Below are 22,672 nucleotides of genomic sequence, written 5' to 3'. Positions count from 1 at the left end.
TCATCTTCTCCTCCCTTCTTCCTACACTCCCCTCCCACATAGCCTCTTCCTGCTCATCTATTCCCATCCTCCAGACCGACAAATTTAACTCAACTGACGTACTCTTATCTGGTTTGAGCATCCAAAGAAGCTCCCGGGAAGCTTTGCCATCCGCCACAGGGGCCAGGCAGGGCGAGGGATCCCACCTCTGCTCTGCTGCAGTGTTTGGAAACTGCTGCGAGCGGCGGATGGGTATCACTTGCTGGGAAACAAAAACCAGTATTAAAGCACTTGCAACTGCTCAGCAAATCCTATTACAGCTGTATAAAAAATTATTTTATTTCTGATTCAGGCTGTCAGACGCTGGGCCAAAAACCCAGAGTGAGGAATACAGACACCAGGATACAGGGAGCTTAGAAAACTGCCTTTATTCTATTAGTTGTTGGAAAAATGAAAATACAGAAAGAGTTTAGTTGGCTGCAGAACAGCAAGAAGTTCACAGGTTAGGAGTCTGATCACTACATGGTAACCAAACTTACACAAAAAGTTTCTTTTTTTTTTTAGTTTTGAAACTGGGTCCAGCAATGAACTTAAGGCAACTGAACAGTTCAGAAGCTTTGAGTGTGAGCAGGCTGTCTTTTCTCATCCCTACGGCACGTCATGGAAAAAACTCCTCCTGGGTGTGCAGACCACTCAAATCATTCAAATGGGTCAGACTCTTACAAATGAACAGGGGAAGAGGATCAGCTGCTTTCCATCGGACTTTATTTTCAAATACAGTTTCTTAAAAAACCCAGAACACCTTAACGCAGAGGTTACAAGTAACAGTATTAGGAAATCCAATTATACAAAAAATACTACATCTAAGCTGGGGTAAATAGATTTATTTTTGGTAACATACATTTAAACTGGCACTAATTACACAGTAACTAAAAGGTAACTAACATGAAACCACAGAACCCTCACTTTTCCTTAGCTGAATGGGACTTGGTCATTTCAGAGTGATCACATTTTCAAACTAATGTTTTTACACCACTGAGCCATGAAAATCAGATCTTCCTAAATGTGATAGCACTGAAGCTACACTTGATTCCACATACAGCCATGTAACTGTTGTACTCAATTAGAATAGGACGTTAGTTATAAAGTAGTTACAGACCAATCCTCTGTGTTGACAGCTTTTTCTCTTTCTAGAGAGAAGAAAGAAGATAGAGAATTGTCTTCAATTAGCGCCTGGCATATCCTGTGAGTGCAGAAAAGGTTTGTTAGAGGAATGTTGAGGTTAACCTTGGGTGCACAGATGAATTTGATGCAGATTGTTATAAAAATCATGGTTGGCTTCTAAATACTGGTAGCAAGATGACTCGATTTTTAAATCTCTTAAGTAAATTATAGATAATGAAAAAGGCCAGTAATCATACACTAAGATTAATAAACAGCACTTCAAAATTACTCAAGTGCAGGGTGCTGCTTTGGCCATCTTCCTCTGGCCACACTTTATAAGAGAAGGCACCCGGACTTTTTCTTGCCACGCCGGGCTTGCAAAGCAGCTCTAGTGGCCATTTCAAAAACCTCCCTCACACCGTCTTTGGTCTTTGCCGAACACTCCATATACCCAAATGCACCAATGCGGTTTGCCATATCTCTTCCTTCTTCGGGTTTGACAGGCTCCTGTAACAGCACAAAAGCAACAGGTGAGAACAACCCAAAGCCACAGCAACACACACCAGTCTTCCCTTCCCCACCCAGCTTCCCAACAAAGGCAAATGAATTCCTGGATTAAATACATGTAATTAATTGGTTAGTTAATAATTAATTGCTCCCCTGAGAGCGCTCCTTTAAAAATAAAGGCAGATTTAAAACAAAATTTGCTTATTTTCTCAAGATGCAGCATGCCTCTCAGCCCAGACGACACAGACGGGGTGTATATTTGCCTACCACCCCAGTGCTCGAGGATAGGAGCGGTTTCTAACACCGCTGAGCTTAAAGGCTGCAAGACCCTTTGAGACTTGAGCAAAAGATGGCTTATTTCGGAGGAAACATTTATGCAACTCTTTGCCACAATTGTAACAAAAGCCTATATGCAAATCCCAAAATTGATACCTCAGTCTTTGTATAAAAACAAATATGCAACAGGAGCAAAAATGCCCGGACAGAGCAGAGCATCTGCAGTCCCGTAGACAAGCTGAGGTTTCAGACACAATCTGAAAATGAAACTTAGCGACAGGTTCAGGAACCAGCTACAGCACCTGTGGTTATCACCTCAAAACACCTACCAATAAAACTGCTTCCTTTCACATCCTGAACATACAAAACAAAGAACAACTCGAGTGTGCATGCACTTCATGTGCTGATGGCTCCCCGTTAGTTCCTTTCTACCTCAGGGACCCAGCCTTCCAGCACAGAGAGCAGCTAGCTGGCTGTTAGTAACCCAATATAGCCATTTTCATTGTTGAGAACGCCCTTTCCTAAATGTTAAATCTCCAAATATGAAAAAAGAAACACTCAATTAAAGGCAATATATACTTTCTGGTTTCTGTCATGGGTAAGCGTTCATTATACAGCCCATAGGAAGCTGGCAGCAAGCTGCGGATGCCCATTCAATACTCTGGTACAGCCACTGAAGGCTTTCTTCATTTATTGTAAGACTATCAGAAAGGAACCTGCCTGCTTCATTTTGGCCAGCTCTCGTCTTGTGTGCTCGTCATTCCTCAGGTCCTTCTTGTTTCCTACCAAGATGATAGGCACGTTGGGGCAGAAATGCTTCACCTCTGGGGTCCACTTCTCTGGGATGTTTTCTGAAAAAAATAAATAGAAGTATGACTGTACTAAAACCCACTTCTAGGGAGAGTTTTATTTTAAAGCTTTACCTGAGTGGTTTTAGCTTGCTCATCCACACTGATGCCCTTTTTTCTACTCTTAATTTGGGAAGCAAGTAGACCTGTTCTGGTATTACCAAAAGAGACAAGCCTGTCTATGGTACTTTTAAGGCTGAAAGGACACCTAAGCTCCTGGCTTCTCTATATCGCTCAGTAGCTACTTGACAAGGGTTAGCATAAGGTACTTCAAAGAACAGCATGCAGAATTCTGAAATAGAGAGTTATGGAATACTTTGCTTCAAGGGAAACATTTTATTTATTTCCAGAAGCTAAAGATGGGCACAACCCTGAAGCATAAGTTTTACATCACTTCTTCCTTTCATAAAGCAACATCAAACAGCCACTCCAAGCTCTCCCCTTAACTGTAGCAGAAATGTTGTGCTATACACTAATTACAGATGCAGAAAGACTTTGTGTAACTCATTTGCTGATTGCCATTTCTCCCTATCTGCAGCAAATTAATTTGTGCTCATACAGAAGAAACTTTTTCCTCCTAATGTAACTTCCCTACATGACTTTTGTGTTTGGGGTTTTTGGGGGGGGTTTTTTGTTTGTTTGTTTTGTTTTAAATGGAGCTGCAAATGGAAGACTTGAGGGCTTCTGAAGCAAAACCTTGATAAATTCTATATAGCAGGAACTGCTGAACAGCCCAAAACATTCAGCTTTGCTTTCAGAAGCTCTCAGACATCTGAGATTCAGCAGTGGATGTACCTGCAGGCTACATAACCCCTTTTTATCTTCACAAAATTCCATTCAGCTTTTGAAGAGATATTAACTACTATGGCATTGTTCTCTTGCTTGAAAGAACAACTTAGACAAGCATTCTGAAGCCAGCTTTTGCACTACAGCCAAAACAGCAGTTCTGCAGCTGCACCTGGAGTGCTCAGGGGCTGCTGGCCTCTAGACGCCGCATACCCGAAGAGCCTGCTCCCTCCACTGCTCCCAGGGACACAGGCACCCCAACACTGGCAAGCAGAAAGGGAGGAAAACATAGCCAAGATCAGAGCTGACTTAATTAAACCCCTCTCCCCCTGCCTGCAGGGTTCAGTAACCCATCTTGTTTCCAGGGTGGCCAGTTAGTTAGCTCTCCAGCATGTGCAGTAGAAGCGAGCGCAGCTCGAACCTTCCACGTAGCTGTTAACAGCCACACCGGTCATGACCGCAGCACCGCTGCTCGCTGAACCTCAAATTGTTTTGCAGAGGGACAAAGACAATGAAAGATGTTTCTAAGGATCAGGTGGAAGCGACAAAGAGAGAGATCAGGACTTCCCAGATGTCAACCTGGCATTGATTTTTCTAGAAAGACACTTTCACACCCAACTGCCCTTTCAACAGCTGCTACCTTTCAGAGGCAAGGTGAGAAATGAGGCTGAGCGGCTATCGAGCATTATCCCAGTCAGACTGTAATGCCACTGTAAGTTTGCTCATTTACTGAAACCTTCTGTGAATTGTGGCAGGAATGGTATTTTTCAATCATTGTGGTAGCTGCCTTCAGGACTAATCCTTCTGTTAACTGCATTTCTGTGCTTCCTGGATCCTTTTTGTCTCACTCTTGTTTCTTCCTAAGACACAACCGTGGGAGGCAGGGTTCGTCCGTAAGATAGATCAGAGGTGTAGTAAAAAAGCCTCTCTAAGGACAGCTTGCAGTGATCATGATCATCCTGGCAGTAGAAAACTCCAAAGGATTCAGTGGTTTAATACATTTAAGAGAGAACTGGTATCCCATTTATGTATCACTGGTTAAAATAATTTGACACGTGTCATTAATAGACAAGCGGAGGGAGCAGTCTCTCACTTTTCCCAGCTAGGAGCTGCTCAATGCATGGACATAATTTTGACCGGTTACAAACAGGCACCACTCAGCCACTGTACAGAAGGTTCTTTTCAGAGCACAGCTGTCATACACACACATATACTGATATGCCTAAAGCTCTACCTTAACATTATCTGCTTTCTAGTAAGAACCCTCACAAATAGCCACTAGTCAGCAAATCCCACCAGCGAGAAGTAGATAAGGGAATTTTTACAGAAATCCATTTGTTTAAGGAAGTGCTACCACAATGTATTTGATTAGGAGACGACACTGGATGGATGGAGTAATTATCATTTTAAAGGGACAGAAATCAAAATTCCAGAGACACTGAGTCTTAGAAGAGTATCTCTATCACCTGCTCCTTAGCCTTTTCAAAAATGTCTTTGTAAAAATCAAAAATACATCAATATCTATGTATCAGATTTATAAATCAGTGAAGATTTCAGTCTTGGACTCCACCCAGAAGGGGTGCCCATTTAATACATAGACAGATATTTGAAATGTGTTTTTGGAGCTCAGAAATCATAAATCAGGCAACTCTTCTCTTTTCTCCATCATATGCAGCTGTCAGTCACTGGAAAGCAGACTAGGAGAGTATAAATCTCCAGCCTCTGATCATTTCCACCAGTGAGAGAGCCACCGGCCTTTCAGTGCAAGCCCCCCTCCAGTGTGGTTCTAGCTCATGTTTTTTACCCACCAAGCAGACAGCAAAAAAACCCCAGGCTATCTGGGATTAATAACTCTGAGTGTTTCAGGCTGATCTCGCTTGAATAAAAGGAGGGGGGTGGGGGGTGGAAGGGATGAAAACACAAAGCTAGCTTTCCCATTTAAGTAGAAAGGAAGTTACTCCATTTTCCTGGATATAGTGTGGTCTCAAGTATGTAAGAACCTACAATTTTCAAGGAGAATAAAAGAAAGTAAAATAAAATCCAGCCTTGGGTGGGCCATGCCACTCAGTGGACACCTTATGTACTGACAGGGCTCCTGGACACACGAGAGTGCAGCTCAGCCTTCCTGCTTGCTCGGGGTCACCAGGGCAGCACCTCCCAAGGGACAAGCCCACCAGCACACCGCCTTGGCCCACCAGACAACGTAGCCGGGTTGGGGGTGCTGATCTAGGCCAGGGTGCTGCCCCCCTGCTAAATGTTGCTCAAGTTATGCAGCAGAGCCCTGGGTAAACACAGCGTGCTGCTAAGGATTACAAAATGCCACGCAGCCTTATTAAAGAAAGCAGCTTCCTTTAAGATCTTCATGTCTGAAAACTATACATTCAAACCAATACGGATTTTGAAGCTAGGAATGCTCTCCATCATTACAGCACATGAAAATATATTTTACATCACAATTTCCCAGGGGAATACAGCAACACAGAGACGTAATTCCAATTCAGTTAGTGATCTACTCACCTAAACTATCAGGACTATCAATTGAAAAACACATAAGTATAACATCGGTATCTGGATAAGAAAGTGGTCTAAGTCGATCGTAGTCTTCTTGTCCTGCTGTATCCCACAAAGCCAACTCAACCTGCAGAAGAAAGATCAAGGCAGTTAGCCACACCACCAGGGAAGTTTTGATTCAGAAGCTAGTAACCCAAGAGAAGTGGATAAAATATTTCAGTAAACAACACTCAAAAGGAGGAGACTACAAGACAGCTTTGACAGGAGAACTATTAGAAACTGCATGTTCCATTAACTCCAAAAACCAATTTATTCCATCTTATGAAACTTTTCTTTATATCCATGACCTGTGTCAATTCTCTGACAGGACATAAAAGCTATTAGCAGAAAAGCAAGACAGAAGAATCAAAGGGAATCAGTTCCAAAGGGCTGAGAATCTCTCTGATAAGCATTGCAGAAATAACAGTTTTCAGTGCAAGTGGACTCTCTAAGTATATGCTTTTTAAGATTACGCACCTTTTCAATTGGTTTACAGCTGGAACCTGTAGTGACTAAGAAATGTCAAGACTGTACTTATTCATGCACAAATTCATTAAAACTCCACCACAGCATAAATTTTCACTTGCAATTTGCTTTGCAATAAATCTGACTTGTATGTAAAGCCTCTTTTTACTAAGAACTGAGTAAAGTAGCTAATGTTCTCAATATTTGTACTTATGGTGAAGCTAGGGGAGGACATCCCAACAGGATTGTTTAAAACTGTAGAAGGAATAGCCAATGTTTAAACTAGGAAATTTAAAAACTATAGCCAGGTTCATACGGTATACTCTTGCTTGAGATTGTCTGATGTATCTGCCTTTGCAACACAGTGGCTTCCTTCTTGATTAAGCTCCTATGTTCAAAAATTTTGGAAAAAAGTCCACAGCAGCTCAGATGAAGACAGATGGGCAGAACTGGTACCCAAATGTAAGCTTGAATGTGCAATACAACTGTCTGGTTAAATTCTGAGTGTACGAAGCCTTAGTTGCACGCATATCCAAACCAACTCTTCTGTATTTCAGTCAGAAATATTCCTCTCCGTCACCTCTGCATTCTCGTTTGCAAATGCGAAGTTTGTGGCAAACATTCATATTTTTTATGGAGACGTCTGTTGAAGGTTCCCTCACACGACACTGAAATCGGCTCCTTTGTCTCTAAAAAAAATGCATCTGGTACCATCGCTGTTTCATCTCTGCATGGCTTCTGAACACTTCTGGTAATGCTTTTGTAAGACAGAGGTAAGCGGCTGTCAAACAGAACAGTCTTAAGCACTGCTCTCCCACAAACTTTTGTAATCAAGTTTTCAGAAGACAGTGTTTAGATAAAGTACGTCATCTAGTTACAAAAAGTTCAGCTGACATTTTGACAAGAGAAAATGCACTGCTCAAGCTGCTCATGCAATTTTTATTTAGATACTGGCTGCATATAGCTGATAGGGCATGACTCCCTGCTCAACCCATTTAGAGAAGCAGAGATTCAGGCAGAAGGGAATATAGAAGTTTGACTGGGTGCTAAGAGAGAGAAATGGATATAATACATATTTTAAACAATAGTCCTTAGAGTCTAAGATACAATATAGAAACTGTCACTTGGGGGAAAACATGTTCTAATATTAGTCTAAAAGCAAGGGGTTTTTTACCCATTCATATAATGGGAGAGAAATGCTCTTTTAGACTCAAGTAGCATGAACTATCAGGGCTAAACCCACAAATAATCCATGCCTGTAACAGTAGGAAGTAAAATTTAATGTAAAGCCCAAAACTAGCTTAAAAAGTTTTTGCTCAAATCGTTATCAAAACTGAGCAGTTTTGATCAGTCACTGCACCTGAACTAGAACTGACTGAAAGATGTTCTGACTGTACCTGAACCCAGAGCAAAGGCACATGTTGCAGCCAGGGGCGAGACAAGAAAGCTCGGCACCCTCCGCACCAAAACCAAAGGAAGCCACACAAGGACCCAGGGCACCAAGGTTACCATAACCACACAGAGCTGACAAAACAGACATATGCCATGACTGCCTAAAGGGCTTTGAAAATAGTTGAGCTTTCAAGGTGCAAAGTTTCTGGAGTATCCTGGAAAGCGACAATTTTACACATCGCACATTACCTTGCGTGACGTAAATGCAGAAGGCAACCTATCCAGCTTTCAGAGAGCAGCCTTTTGAAAAACGCCTCTTAGAGGGGTCTGGCATGTTTGCTTGTTTGGCAAACAAAAGGACTCAGAGGTCACACAGGTGAAAACTAATTTTCAAAATATTTAAAATTAAAATTAAATATTTTAATGATTAATTTACTGAAATACAAACTAAAAAGGAAGCTCAGTGAGCTGTGGGTATGCTTTGCTGCTAAGAATTGCATTCCTTCAGACAAGTAGGACAGATGATGCTGATGTAGACTACAAAAATCAAATCCCTTTGAAGCCTGCCAGTCATCTGTTCTGAAGAGGATCTTGCACATTGCCAGGAGTGGGTATGAAAAAAGACTCTCCAGGAAATAGTCTTTGTTAATCACAATACCAGATCCCTATCAAAACAGGGACTCCACTAAGCAATTCCAAAGGCTAGTAGCCCAGTGTCCTCAGCATGTAGGCACGTCTTTGAATTGCTCCATCCACTCCCATCTACTGCAACATTTTATTTGAAATAACTGTATGGGTTTTAGAATCTCAACTTGTGTAAGGTTAGAAATACGTTGTTAAACAAGACACTGGATATGAACAGATTCTAGCAAGGCCAGTATTTTTCCACAGGAACATGCTTAATATTTAAAAATACATTTACAATGTAAGTATTAAGCATGTGTACTAACCACTTATTAAAGAAGTTAGAGATCTCCATGTTATTCTGAACAACTGCAAGTTCATTTTGACTGTTACAGAAGTGTACACATACCTGCTTTCCATCCACTTCAATATCTGCTACATAATTTTCAAAGACGGTGGGAACATACACTTCAGGGAACTGGTCTTTGCTAAATACAATCAGCAGACAGGTCTTTCCACAGGCACCATCACCCACTATAACCAGCTTTTTTCGAATGGCTGCCATAGCTGAAAAACAAAATGACAACTTATTAATTATTCTGCTGCAACTTTTAACTGAGGTGCAATAATTAATAACCATTAAGTTTCTAATTAGTAAGAACCTTTTGAGAAAAATAGTCCCCAGCACTTGTTAACACACTGGTGAGCCACTGGGTGCAAAAATAATAGAAAGGAGAGGAGACCAGCCTGGTTTAGCATTTCTTGATCTATTCTAAAGGTTGAGATAGGAAGATCCAGAGATAGTGAGTAAGCAAGCAGCACTGTCCCCAAGCACCTTCTGAAAGTGTTTTTTAGGTAATCAAATAAGAGATGCTTCAATTCAACAGGCAGTAACATTTTCTTGTCACACTGAGTTGTTGTAACTACAAAGTGCCAGTCAGCTGGACTGAGGAGCATCTGCTGCCATGTCAGAGCACCAACAGAAGGATCTCAAGGTAACCAGCCTGTTCCTCAAATTACAAACACCACACTGCAAAGGTTTTTGGAAGGACACACCCCACAACTCCATCCGCTTTCCCGGACATTGCTGTCACCAGGTTAATATAGCCTGCTATCAGCTTACATTAAGTAAAGAAGAGATGCAGAGGAAAACACCACTGTGGTGCTTCACCCAGATCTCTGCTGTTCGATGAATTGATTTGTACCAGGACCATACAAAACCATGGCTTGTGCACTTGCAACTTTGGCCTCAAAAAGACAGTATGAAAGCTTGAAAAGGTTTAACAGAAGCCTAGAGTCAGGATGGGATTGAAGGAGATGATTGTGTTGGATTTGGAAAATTTCTACAAAGTCACAAGTGGCTCAAATAGTATGGATAGGGATTGACTATTCGTCATCACTTCCCACAAACGAATGCAAGGGGGATGATACAAAGATAGTAGGAAAGGGCTCAAGCCCACCAGAAGGCAATGGGCCCGGGGAACTCCAACAAGCAGATGTTATGAACACAAAAAATTTATACAGCCCTAAAGGAGACTGTGCAAGTACATGGAAGAAGCTTCCTACATGAGTTAAAGAATGTAGAAACTGAATCTGCCTTAGAAAATCTCCATAGTAAAAGTACTTTGAGGCTGACAGAGTACTTTGGGAAGCACTACATATGTGCCTGCTCTCTTCTTTCCCTAGGCATTTATTTGTGACCATGGCAGGAACAAGCCAGGGATTTAGGGAGTGGCCTGGCTACAAGGGACTGGAATGAGGACAGAACCATAACTACTTTCTTCTCCATAACATAAAGACACTCCAGGGGAAGCCGCTTAGTCATCCCATGAAGCTTCCTGGAAATGGAGTGAGCAGCAACGACACCATAATACCTACCATTGCATGACCAAAATACCACAGAGGGAGCACCCTTGTGAGTTAACTTTTGCCGTGACAATCCCAGTACAAAGCTCTATGAAGACAACTAGGGTGAGGGGAGAAGGGCTCGAAGAAGCACAGAAGAGGGTTAAAGGACATAGAAAAAACATTTTCATCTTTCCATCTCTTCTCTTGCCTTACAAAATTAAGTAAAAAGGTAAAACTAACCATCTAAAAGCAACTTTTAGTACTACTACGTGGTGAAGAAGCATTAGATACTACAGAGATTCTGTACTTCTGCTCCAAGCGCAGAGAAGGACCATTTCAGCCCATCAGGCAGGAAGGGCTCAGGAACTTGTACAGCACAGCCTTGTCAGACACAACTGCTCCAGTAATCAAAATCGATCTCCAAAACAAGCTTCTTTCACCTTGTGAATATATATGTACGCATATTCAAGCTATTTACCTTAGGGATTTGGGCTTGTTTTTACATTTGTGGAAGGTTTAAAATGATCCAAGCTTTAAAAAGGTTTTCTTTCAGGGGTTTTAAATGGTTTTGAATGCTTTCTAGCAATGGCAATGTTTTATTTTTAAAGAACTGGAAATCATCTGTCCTCTGTAGCGAGTCAACTATTTACAAGTTCTACCTACTGTCAGCTTTGTCTAATCTCCCCTTAAAAACTGTAATGCAGTCCTACAAAACCTCTGAATCAGTCTCCTCCTGTGCTCTACAATATTTACTATGAGAAAACTTCCCCCAGTGTGTATCCTCAAGCTCCTTTGATGTAATGTAAACCCATTACTGTTTTTCCTATTTGTCACGGGCATAGGAGAATAGATGATTCCCTTTCCCTAGTGCAATTAAGAATACATGCCTTCATTTAGTCTTCAGGCAAAACAATTCTAGTCTATTCAAGCCTTCTCTGTAAAACATATTTCCTAGACTTTCCTTTTGCTCCCTTCTGGGCACAGTCCAATTGGCACAACCTTTCCAAAGCATGGAGCCCAAAAGCTGAATTCAGTATTTCACCTAGGGCTTTACAAACATTAATTAGAGCTGAAGGATTATTTTATTGATCTTCCAGGATACACTGTTGTTTAAACACCATACTGGAAGTGTATGTCTTCCCCTCCACCGCCATGAAGACCGGAGTGTTGATACATTCAGCTTTTAACTCACGATAACTCCCAGATCTTTTTTCATTAGGACTGCTATATAGTAAGTTGCTCTCTAGTCACACAGCTGAATATTCTACTGTCATGCTTTTATTTATCCTTCCTCTGATTGATGTTTTACTCTACCTTCAAATTCTAGTTCTGTCTTCCAGCTTAATCATAGTCTTTCTCAGATGCATGTTTAATAATCATGACTCCCAGATAATTATCTAGGTCACTGATGAAACCACTCTGGAGACAAAGTAGGTGGATAATAGAATGGGATAAACTGTCCCTCCTCAGTATCCTTCCTCCTTCTCCCTTCTGTGCTAACAGCTGGGGCTCTGCTGTTACCTGCAATAGCACCTAGGGTAGGTGACCTTTTTGGCATCACCTATGGATAGCTCTCTTTTCCTGTGGATTATCAGATCAACTCTTCCTTTATCTTCCTCTAAATATTTCAGTCACTCCAGATTTAAAAAAAAAAAAAAAAAAAAAAGCATTCCTTGCTGCTTGAATCTCATTTTATGCTTTGGCCTTCTACATACCTATGCCTAAGGTCTACAAGAAAACTGCAGTTCTATTAAAAAAAAAATCATGTAATGTAGTACTTTCTATAAACCCTTCCCTTAAAAAAAAAAAAAAAGCTTGAAAATTTTATTCTTATATATTGAAAAAAATATTTCAGGAGTTTTATCTCCTCAATATCTTTTTCCTGAGAAAAGCCTATTACAGAACACTCCCTGCCTGAATCTTTCCTAAGATCAGTTGACATTATTTGCACCCAACATGGAAGACCACTCTGTCAATCAAGGTGCCCTTCAACAGTGTATGCTCAACCACTTCCTTCACACTGCTTAGGATCCACCCCTGCTCACAGTCTTTTATGTGCAGGACAGTCACCAGGACATCTCAACCTGCTGAACAGTCCCTTCCGTCTAGTACATTGAATATCTAGATAATTAATCACCACCAATTTCTAGAGGATCCTGATGGATGCTCACAAAAAGCTTCAACCACCTTATCTCTTCTTGGTGACCTACGGCACCCTCATCTTTTTTTACTTTAGTTTCACCTTCCAGAGCATTACCATAGAAGAATTCCTTCTGCATAATGTCCTTGGAACAAATATGTTGTATAAAATTAAAATCAGCATGCAAAGATCACCACTTATATCCTTGAAGCTTTCACTTGCCTCCGAAGCCCTAGGGGTTGCTTTTGATTTGCTTACCCCAAACGTTCCCCTAGGCATGCAGCACACGTTGAGGCTAACTTGTTTATGGACCTCAACAAATTTTCAGAAACAGCTCAGATTATAAATGCTGGGTAGACAAAGACACCTCAGGATGTCAGGTCTGATCACTGGGTAGACCCCTCCATCAGCCTCGGAAGGAAGTCCCCGAACATCACAACCACTTTTTTCTTCCTGACGCTAGTGTTTACAAACTTTACAGCTTTATGGTACTTGAAGTTTCTCCTCTACTGGTGAGGTTGAACCCTTACTTGCTGCCAAAACAATATACTTCTCTTCAACCTGTGGATATTTAAGGATGGAACACGGCTGTTGAGCCTGCAGCCAGCTTTCTTCTTACGACAGGTTCATCTTGTCTGTATCGCTGAAGGTCTCCATGCATATGGAAGTTGTTTTAGCAGTGCTACAATGTCCCAAACCCCCATATTTGGTCTTCAAATTTTAGCAGATATCTGGCCACAACAACAACCTCCCATAATCAATGCACTAGTATATTTACAATAATAATTTCCTAATTTAGAGGATTCAGTGTACAGATCAGCATCTTTTAGCTAATTATTTTTAGATAAAATAAATACATTCCTATCTAGTGGGTAGCTGTAAGGGATTGTCAGGTCTGGCAAATACTCAGAAAAACAACATCTCTGTAGTAAAATAGAGAAAAAATTAGATTCCTTAGAATGGAGCTAGATCTTAGAGGTGCGTATCACAAGAACAACACTTACAGCATTCACAGCAGTCAGGTCTTTCTGTTGCATTGTGACATGCTCTGGTTTTCTTAAATATTCTGAAGGCTGGAAATACATCAAATTTGGACCAGCAGTACGTGGGAATCAAAAAGCACTCTGCTAGCCTAAGAAGCTTCATTTAAGATGCACAATACTTAAGTTAAATGTAAGCTAGTATTTGCTGCAGCACAGCTTGCCACCAGTGAGTGTGTGTCTACATTTAGAGGTAAAAAAACTATACGAAATACCTAAGAGGATATTACAAATAAACCAAATCCAAGCTACCACTACTTGACTGTAACCAAACACAAGTACTACACATTCATCCTTTTAAGCAATGCATAGAACAGGGAGAAACCAATAAATCCAGAAAGCTGCTGGAACAGCATCGCTGACAATGCATGCAGAACACCGAGCAAGAAATAGTCTATCCCAATTAGCGTAGCAGAATGGCTGCAGTGATCTTCTGAGGGAATCTGCGCTGTCTTCTGCAGTAAGACGACAGATCTGCAATCTTTCCTACTCTTAAATAAACCACTCCTCCCACCTTTGCATTTATAGGATTCTTAAAACCAGCTAGTCTGCTGGAGTCAAAGTGGAAACTCTCACAACATGACTGAAGTGACTCATCTGAATGGAAGAGATTCAATTATGACATTTCCTCAACGTAGGCCAGTGCCCTTCACAGGTATTACAAGAGCCTTAGACATCGTTTACTCAATCCCACTAGCATCACAGGAGGTTACAACACAAGGAGCTCCTGTTTGCTGAGTTGCCACACTAATACCCTTGTTACACAAGGCTGCTATTTCTAAGTGCAGTGACGCTCCAAGACTCATGTAGCATAAAGCCCTGCTTGTTAAGAGAATCTAGCAAATACTCCAGAAGAATGAGAAATGGGGAAAATATTTTTCGCATGTTTTAAATGTACTCCCCCCCCCAAAGTATTATTGTTTACTGCAATGGAATTTGCTTCTTCTCTTCAGCACACTATTTATTTTTCCAAGCAACAACATTTCCGTGCCTCCTCTCCTGCAAATCCCAAGGCCATGCAGCACGAGTGAGGATTGTGGACATGCTGTTGACATTCTGAAGGTGGATAAATTGGTAACAAACATGGCAGGTTTGCCTGTCTTGCTCTGGATCTTGTCCTGGAGAAAGTAATAAGGTGGAAGCAACAGCCCTTTATCATCACATAGGTACCCTGACTAGATTTAGTTTCAATTACCAATCAACTCCTACCAATTTTATATTGCTGCTGTGCCATATGGGCAGATCCCTTGTACAATGCACAGCTTTGTCAAAAAAGATCTGGATTACTGCATATGTTAGCAAGAACTCAGCAGAAGCAGTTCAGCAAGACCATTAATGATGTTTCCGATGCTGAGGGGGAAATATCTTTTAAATTCTTTCCCAACTAATCTTGCAGAAGTCCTTAAAACCAGAATGTTGGAAAGTGAGGGTTTTGAAACCATGTAAAGACTGCTTTGCTTTTGATTCCTCCACACTGAGCACTTGAACAGTTTGCTATGGAGCAAATTACAGCCTCACACTCACTTGCTTCATTTCCCCCTTCATTCAGTCAGCCCTGCCCTGGGCCAGCAGGAGCAACAAGGGCAAGGCCGAGGGACCAGAAGATGTCCCCCACCCTGACCAGTCAAGCCCTGCCCTCTACCTACAACAGGGGAGAACTGCCTCTGCACCAGGACCTGAATTTACTCTTAAAATATACTCACTTTTTTTCAAGTTTGAGGAGGAGGAGGAATGAGTTTCCTCAAAGACTCCAGTGATGAAGAGGACGTGGATGAGTAGGCTTGTCCCACAGTTCTCTTCCGGCTGTTTGGCAAGGTCTAGCATCAAAACTGAGAACTACCTAAATCTCAAAGCAGTTTGGAACAGAAAGCAGATCACAGTCCAAAAGTAAATAGGTCTGCTTCTGGGGAAGCTGTATACAGGCAGTGAAGAAACTGAGATTGAATATGGAGCGTTTGGGTGGGGGAAATGGTCCAAACACCATGAGCAGAGAATGGGGAGGGGGCAAACAGGCCAGGAGGAGGATGGCAGAAGGATGTAACTGCTCAAATCCACCTCCTCTAGCACAGAATCCAGGATTCCCACTTCTCTCTGTTCAATTGCTAACAGGAGGCAAGCGTCTCAACCTTCTCCTCCACTGAAGTCCTAATGGAAAATGTCAGCAACAATACATTTTGTAATTCTTTCCCTCCACTACACTTTTCATTAGTGAATGTATAAACAAATATCAGAAACATTGCAGTTTGCTATTGAAATGCTATTCATGCTATCTTAAATCAGCTCCTTTGAGCATACATAAGCCTATGTGTGCTATCATGCTATTTTTTTTCCCCCCACATAACCCATAGAGGATAGCCATACTCTTAAATAGCAATAGTTGTGAAGTAAAAGAAACTATGACCCCAATTCACCTCTTACAGAAGTTGCAAAATGGCAAACAGCCTTGGGACTGCAATAAGAGAAAGAAAAAAATAAAAGAAAAAAGGTGGTTCAATCACATAAAGGAGTTAGATACAACCCATGCTTCTGCTACAGGGTTCCTAAAAGTTCCTGGAAGAACTACATACACCAAAACATGCTGCAAGTGACCACTTATTTATTGTCTTTATTTCTGAAGGCATCCAGAATAGAACTCATCTGTACAGCTGCACTGAAAGTAAAGCCAGATGAACTCCATGCTCAGAGTGATCATGCTCGTTTGGTACTATGTACAACTTGAAATCAAGTATTACTGGGGTAGAAATACAGTTCAATGACAAGCCATTGGAATACAAACACTTAAAAACATGAATGCAGTCACAACTACAAATGAGACAATCAACAATTGAAATTTATTTAATTCTTTGCAAATTTGCCTGTGGACACCTGCATTCATAAACTGATAAGCCACCTTATTTAAAGTGTTGCTAACAAGGCCTTTGGGAAACAACTATATTTATATTCCTTACAGCATCCAGCACATAAAGCAGTTTGACAGTACTGCAAAATAGACCTATTTCTAACTATGACGCTATATGGGAGCAGTTGGTAAGAAAAAGATATCTGCTGGGTTTTTTTTGGAGGGTTACATATGAAATTTAACACTTGAAAAACGTTCCAAAGCTGGCAAAGCATAGAGCAGGCTACTGACGTCGCACATTAAATGTAATGCACAGAGAAACAGAAATTTTCTCTTCTAAGACTTAAGTACAATTGAAAAACTGACACAGAAAGACAGCGTAGTATCCAACAGGATTAAAATACTGGGCATAGGTCCTTCAGGAAGGTCCTTGGACAGGATGAGCTGAGCGTTCAACCTTTCTGCTAGCAGTTTATTCAGACTGCATGTTAACCATGCTCAAGTCTGGCAAGTTTTACTAGTTTGGGAAAAGTGCCTTGCAAACATAGCTGTACATTTCCAGAGCCAGCTTTAAATTAGGAGCCCTATAGCTGTGTACAACCCCAGCTAATAAACCTCACCAGGTTCTCAGCTAATGCCACAAATAACCAGCTCAAGCCTCTTTGTACCATATCACCAGAACTGGGAGCAGTGTCAGCTTAACTGCATTAGGTCTTAACAACATTGGTTCAGTGCCAGCCCTGGTGAACCCTTAATGACTGATGAATTTTATACAGTCATTAAGAGTTATCCAAAAGTACAAAACTGGTGTTTAATAGGCATGGGCATACAATGCATTTGAGTTAAGCACACAGTGTGTTGTTTATGCTGCCTTTACAATGGCTGTGATAGGGCAGGAGATACCTTATCCAGCACAAAGCCTGCCGGTGCTAAGTTCCTGAGGAAACCTGAATCGGCAGTCAGTACTAGATCCGTGTTGTGTGTCATGCGGACATAGTACGTCTAATCTGAGATATCATGTGAAGTCTCAAAGCTGGATTCATCCTATCAAATTACAGCCTTTGCCCTTGCTTTCCTCTTCAGGATAAATCCTGTATGACAACACAGGATTTGTCTGAGACTGAGAAGAAAATTGCTTTGGACTCTTATAAATCTTCTTGATTTCTAACCACCAGAAGGAGAAGGAAAACACTTTGCTTTGCTTTTCTTCCCTGTACAGGCCACCTGCCTGTTGTGCTTTACAGTAATGATGCCTCAGCATGATCAAACACTCCCAGGAACACACAAACTATCTATTGTTAAAACACCCAAGCCATGACCTGTGCCACGCTCTACACCCAGCACTGTGTCCCGCAAGCAGCTCCAGCACAGACAGGGAGCAGGGGTCCAACTTGTCCCTGCAGCTAAACTTACACTTCCTAAATCTAGAAGAGACTCACAGACTGTCCTTTACTACAGGTCTACACACATAAAAACAGGTACATTAGCTTGGGACTTAGGTCTATCCACCTCAGCGCCTGGCATTCAGGATCAACTTAGGAGTGGATTCCTACAGAAAAGCAGAAGAGGAAAAGGGAATGAGACACTTCCCCCTCCATGTTCTCCAGTCTCCATTTTCAGCTCAGGAGTTTCTTGGGTCAGTTGTGGTTCCCATGAGTTTGGTAACCTCAAACAGATTTCTCTTCCATGAGCTTGTCCAGACTCCCTTTGAACCCATGTAAACTTCTAGCACTCACAACATCCTGTTGGAGAGAGCTCCCACAGCTTAATTACACATTGTGCATAAAGCCACTTCCTTCAAATTCAAAATTGTCCCTATTAGTTTCTTTTACTGCTTCTTAACTCCAAAATGGAAAGCAAGCAAGCTATACCTTGCTCACCCTCTTTCTGCTGCTCACATAACAGACCTTCCAGACGGAAGCATCCTAGCATAGAGTTGGTTTGGGTGGTTTGGTTTTTTTACTACCTTTACACCTTTGACAGTAGCAAGTGACTGATCTATCAACTGGCTGCTCCTAGCACATTGAATGCTCCTAGCACATTCTATGTGCTCCTAGCACATAGAATAACAAAGTGATGGAGGTGTCACGGTGAAGTGCTTCAGCCAGGAGGGCCCTTGGAAGCCCAGCAGCACAGCACCGTGTACCTTCCCATCCCACATCATCCATCATAGCCCCAAAGGCACTGGGGCTGCTGCAACACCAGCCCCAGGAACTGGAGCCCAGCGATGCCCCAGTTTTGACAAGAGCGTGCTGTTGTACCCATGCACACCGTCAGAGAACCACACCCGAGCTGCGTTTCAAGCAGCAGCAAACGAGCTGCGTTTCAAGCGCAAACAAGTGGTAGCTTGGTCGCTCCCCAGTACACATTTCACTCCTTGCATTAACTCAAGTGCAGACTATCTTGACTTTAAAATAGGCAATAACAGAGAATCCCTATCAAGCTTCTTGCTCCAGCAGTTAGTTACATTTTCTGCATTAGCAATGAGGTTTTACTTGTCACTTCCTCATTTATTTGGCCTCTGCAAATTTCTTCATACTGGTATTTTGTTTCTTCCAGGTGATTGGTAAGAAATACAGCCCAAGAGCTAACTCCTTCATGTTCTCACTAGACACAGATTCACTTGAGTCTCCACTTGCCTTTTAAAGCTGTCTTCTTTCTACTAAATTTAATATGAACCATATTGATTTCATACTGGCTTAGTTTCTCACTGAAAATGACATGCAATTACTGTCAAGTGCTAACGAAGGCTAAGATGAACACCTGTACTTATAAACCAAACTGAAACAATTAACACTAATTGTTTCTATTCCCCCCACCCTGCCCCGTCCAGGCTGAGTGACATTGTCTTAATTCTTTCCTGAACGCTTTGTTACTTATTCCATTATTGCACCTGGGATTGATGTCTTAGTCTGATGGGATTATAATCATTACAGTTGTCCTACTTCTCTCTATTATTACTGCATATTAGCATTCTTTCAAACTCCTTAAACTGCTGCAGTATGTAAAGAGCCTTCTGGAAAAAAAAATTACATAAAACCTCTCCATTCCCAGGCCAGAGAGCTTCAGAGCTGAGATATAGATCAAAACAGAGATGTCAATTCCCAAATCTGGTCAGATTAGGTGTGCAATATCATTCAACTTTTTTTTTTTTTTTTAATTTAATACCTGATTACAGGGAAGTTCCCTGTGTATGGATAAATAACTGGCGAAAGGTAGGAAACCAGACAGAAAAAAATGCTCAGGTCTCACAGAAGACTGCCAGTGAAACCTGCACAGCTCAACATTCCTAAAGACCTGAAAAAGTGAGGAAAAATAGCAATACAATAAAATTTACTGATGATGCCAAGATGTTCAAGTAATAAAGGCAAGGGCTTACTGTGATGAATTTCATAACCTTAACAGACTCTGTGCCTGAGCAATAAAATTTGAAATAGATAAATGTGAAGTGATACACTAGGTAAAAACCAGAACAAACTTCCTATATAAAATGATGGACTCAGAGCTGATCACTGCTACTCAAGGGCAATATTTCAGGATTATAATTAATTCCTTTAAAATACAAGCTCAACACTGTGAAGAGCTAAAAACATTTTAATTTTTTTTTTTTATTTTAAAAAAGCTAAAAAAAAAAATTTTAAATTTCAGTATTAAGAGCTAGGAAAATACGAACAAAGCTGATGTAGGAATTCGTAAGTATGCCTGCATCTTTTGACTCTCTGTCCAGTTGTGATCCTCCCCATGTCAAAAGGCTGTAACGCAACTGGAAATGACTCGGAGCAGGGCAACATGGATGATTAAACTATAGAACAGCGACCGTATGAAGAACAACTAAGGCAGAACTGGAAAAAGGACAATCTGGAAGAGACGCAACCAAGGAAGGAAACAACTACAGACATTTCTCTAAGATCCTGTGTGGTGTGAGAAAAGCTGGGGTCCGAGCACTCAATCTTTAAAACAAGGACAAGAGCACATGGGATGAGCCAGGTTCAAAGCAAAGGCCAGCAGGTCTCCCAGCAGGGCACATAGCAAGGCACTGCTGTTTCTACTACATTTCAACTTTTTAGAGCCATAGTTTCTTAGTCATAGGTTTCTCTTCAAGCTCCCTTTTTCTCCCAGTTGCTTTCCATGCTTTTGAGCTTCTGTTTTGTATTTTCTACTTTCAGTTTCTACTTTTCTCCTATTTCATCTGTAGGGCTTTCTTGCATTGTCTTTTAAGCACAAACAAAACAGATGCCTTCATTTCCTTTCCAAGTCAGGTTATTTAATTTGCTTTCAACACTTGATTGGGGAAAAACATCACAAAAGGAGGTTCCTGAAACACGTTTTTTAAGCCTGTTTAATGCAAAATTGTTAGAAACTGAAACAGCAGTATATGCAAGCAGAACTCAACAGTCTTAACATTGTCACTATGCATCCTGTTTTGCAAACGCCAGACTAAGGAAGGTACTTCTGGTCTACTACAAGTTTTCTCTGTTCTTGGCTATCTGCAGAGCTCACCTCTATGCTGTTTGCCTATTTGTATGTAATTAGTAAAGTAACACCATTTCAGAACCCAGGGAAGAAGACTAATTCCAGCATTCATACCCTGCCTTACTCTACCATGACAAGTCCCTCTCCAAGGGTGAAGGCAAAGCAGGGACCATGGGGGCAGAAAGCAGTATTTTGTCCTCAGGATCTGCGGCTGCCATTGCTGTTCTTCCACCCTCACTTAACATTCCTGTTACTTTGCCCCTACTGACTAGATCTTTGTTATCTGTACGTACGATGACTTACGAGAGCGCTTCCCTTATGCAATACCAAGTCCCAAGATTACTTTGCACAAAATGAGATTAAGGCTTAATATTGAGGTAATTATAGTAGATCTGTGGATTTCCACTCGTGTGCAATCTGCAAAAGGCTCTGCATTTGTGCCAGTTTTTCTCTTTGGTATCCTCTCTTCCCAAACACTGTCAAATGGGATGTGGGGCACCCACACACTGAACAACACAGGTTCTGCTTGGGTGAGTTGGCTCTGTCTTTAGGCACCCACCACTGCCCCATAGCTGGCAGCAGAAGCACATATAGACAGGAGAAACTAACACTTGCAGACAACCATCTCTTTGTACCCATAGCTAACACTCTCACCTGTGTTCCCCCTCTTCTCCCATCACAAGGCATCTCTTGAGGTTGCACTGGTTCAGAACGAACACTCACCAAGTCCAGCACCCTGCCTGACACGTGCAGGCATCTCAGATGATTAAGAGTAAAAGAAGGATCAAACACATTGATATCTCTGCAAGTGTATTTTCTCAGTTTCCAGCTTGAGAGTATTCTCAGGTTTTTTTTAATCTTTATGCTCAACAGCCCATTTGATAGCATTTTCTTCTGTGACTTCATCTGAAGTTTGATTCTGAATTCATGTAAATCATTGTCATTCAAAGCACTTTGTGACGCTGCATTCTGCAGTCTCAGTACAGACTGCGGGAGAGGCACCGCTGGTTTTGATCTAGACCAGACTGTGCTCAGTCGTGTCTTTGCCAAGCTGAAGGGTTAAAATCTTTTTAAGCATCCCCTGTATGGAATCCATTCCTTATCCCTGATCATTCTTCTCAGCCTCTTTTGCTTTTCTAGTTGCACTGTATCTCAAAGTCCATCTTCCTTCGTGCAAAACCACAGTAATCAGCGTGCTAAGAACCAAGAGCCACGATGCTATCCTCTGTTTTCTTCTTTATTCCTTTCCCCGAAGCCCCTCGCACGTGCTCATATTATCACTGTTGAACATTAAACTCACATTTTCACAGAATTATGACAAGCTCTTCCTCGTAAGTGGCAATAATTAATCTTCACACCATTGGCGCATAAACAAAGATTTTTTTTTTCTCCTCCAACTTTGTATTTACCTGAAGCAAATTTCATTTTACATTTTACTGCCTGTAATTCAGTGTCAGAAGGACGAGCTGCAAAGCTTCATAGTCAGCTCTTGTCTTTTCTGCCGTTACTACTCAACGCCTTTCTCACCAGATCATTTATGAGTATGCTGAGCAGTATAGGTATAACACAGAACCCTATTCTTCTCTTGTACCAAACTTCCCTTCTCTGTGCTTGTGAAGTCATTCAAGAACTCCAGCAGATTTAAGCAGCACCGTCTCCTCTGCAAAAGCCACATTGACTTTCTCCCACTCTAAGTTGTTAGTCCACCTGGTTACTTTTTTCTATAATTTATTTTTTAAAA

The 22,672-nt window shown here is 41.4% G+C and overlaps 1 protein-coding gene across 1 annotated transcript; it reads right to left on the bottom strand.

Moving 5' to 3' along the window:
- Positions 1 to 382: 382 nt before the first annotated feature.
- On the bottom strand, positions 383 to 19,757 carry RHOA (ras homolog family member A). The gene is made up of 5 exons (XM_010294623.1): positions 19,627 to 19,757; positions 9,001 to 9,158; positions 6,078 to 6,198; positions 2,647 to 2,777; positions 383 to 1,650 (listed from the first exon to the last, which is right to left on the bottom strand). Exons 2-5 carry the CDS (start codon positions 9,154 to 9,156, stop codon positions 1,477 to 1,479), a joined length of 582 nt encoding a protein of 193 aa, XP_010292925.1. The 5' UTR covers positions 9,157 to 9,158; positions 19,627 to 19,757; the 3' UTR covers positions 383 to 1,476.
- Between the last annotated feature and the right edge of the window lie 2,915 nt (positions 19,758 to 22,672).

Source organism: Phaethon lepturus, unplaced genomic scaffold (genome assembly GCF_000687285.1).
Source record: "Phaethon lepturus isolate BGI_N335 unplaced genomic scaffold, ASM68728v1 scaffold47049, whole genome shotgun sequence".
Classification (NCBI taxonomy): Eukaryota; Metazoa; Chordata; class Aves; order Phaethontiformes; family Phaethontidae; genus Phaethon; species Phaethon lepturus.
This window is presented reverse-complemented; position numbering and strand designations above follow the sequence as displayed.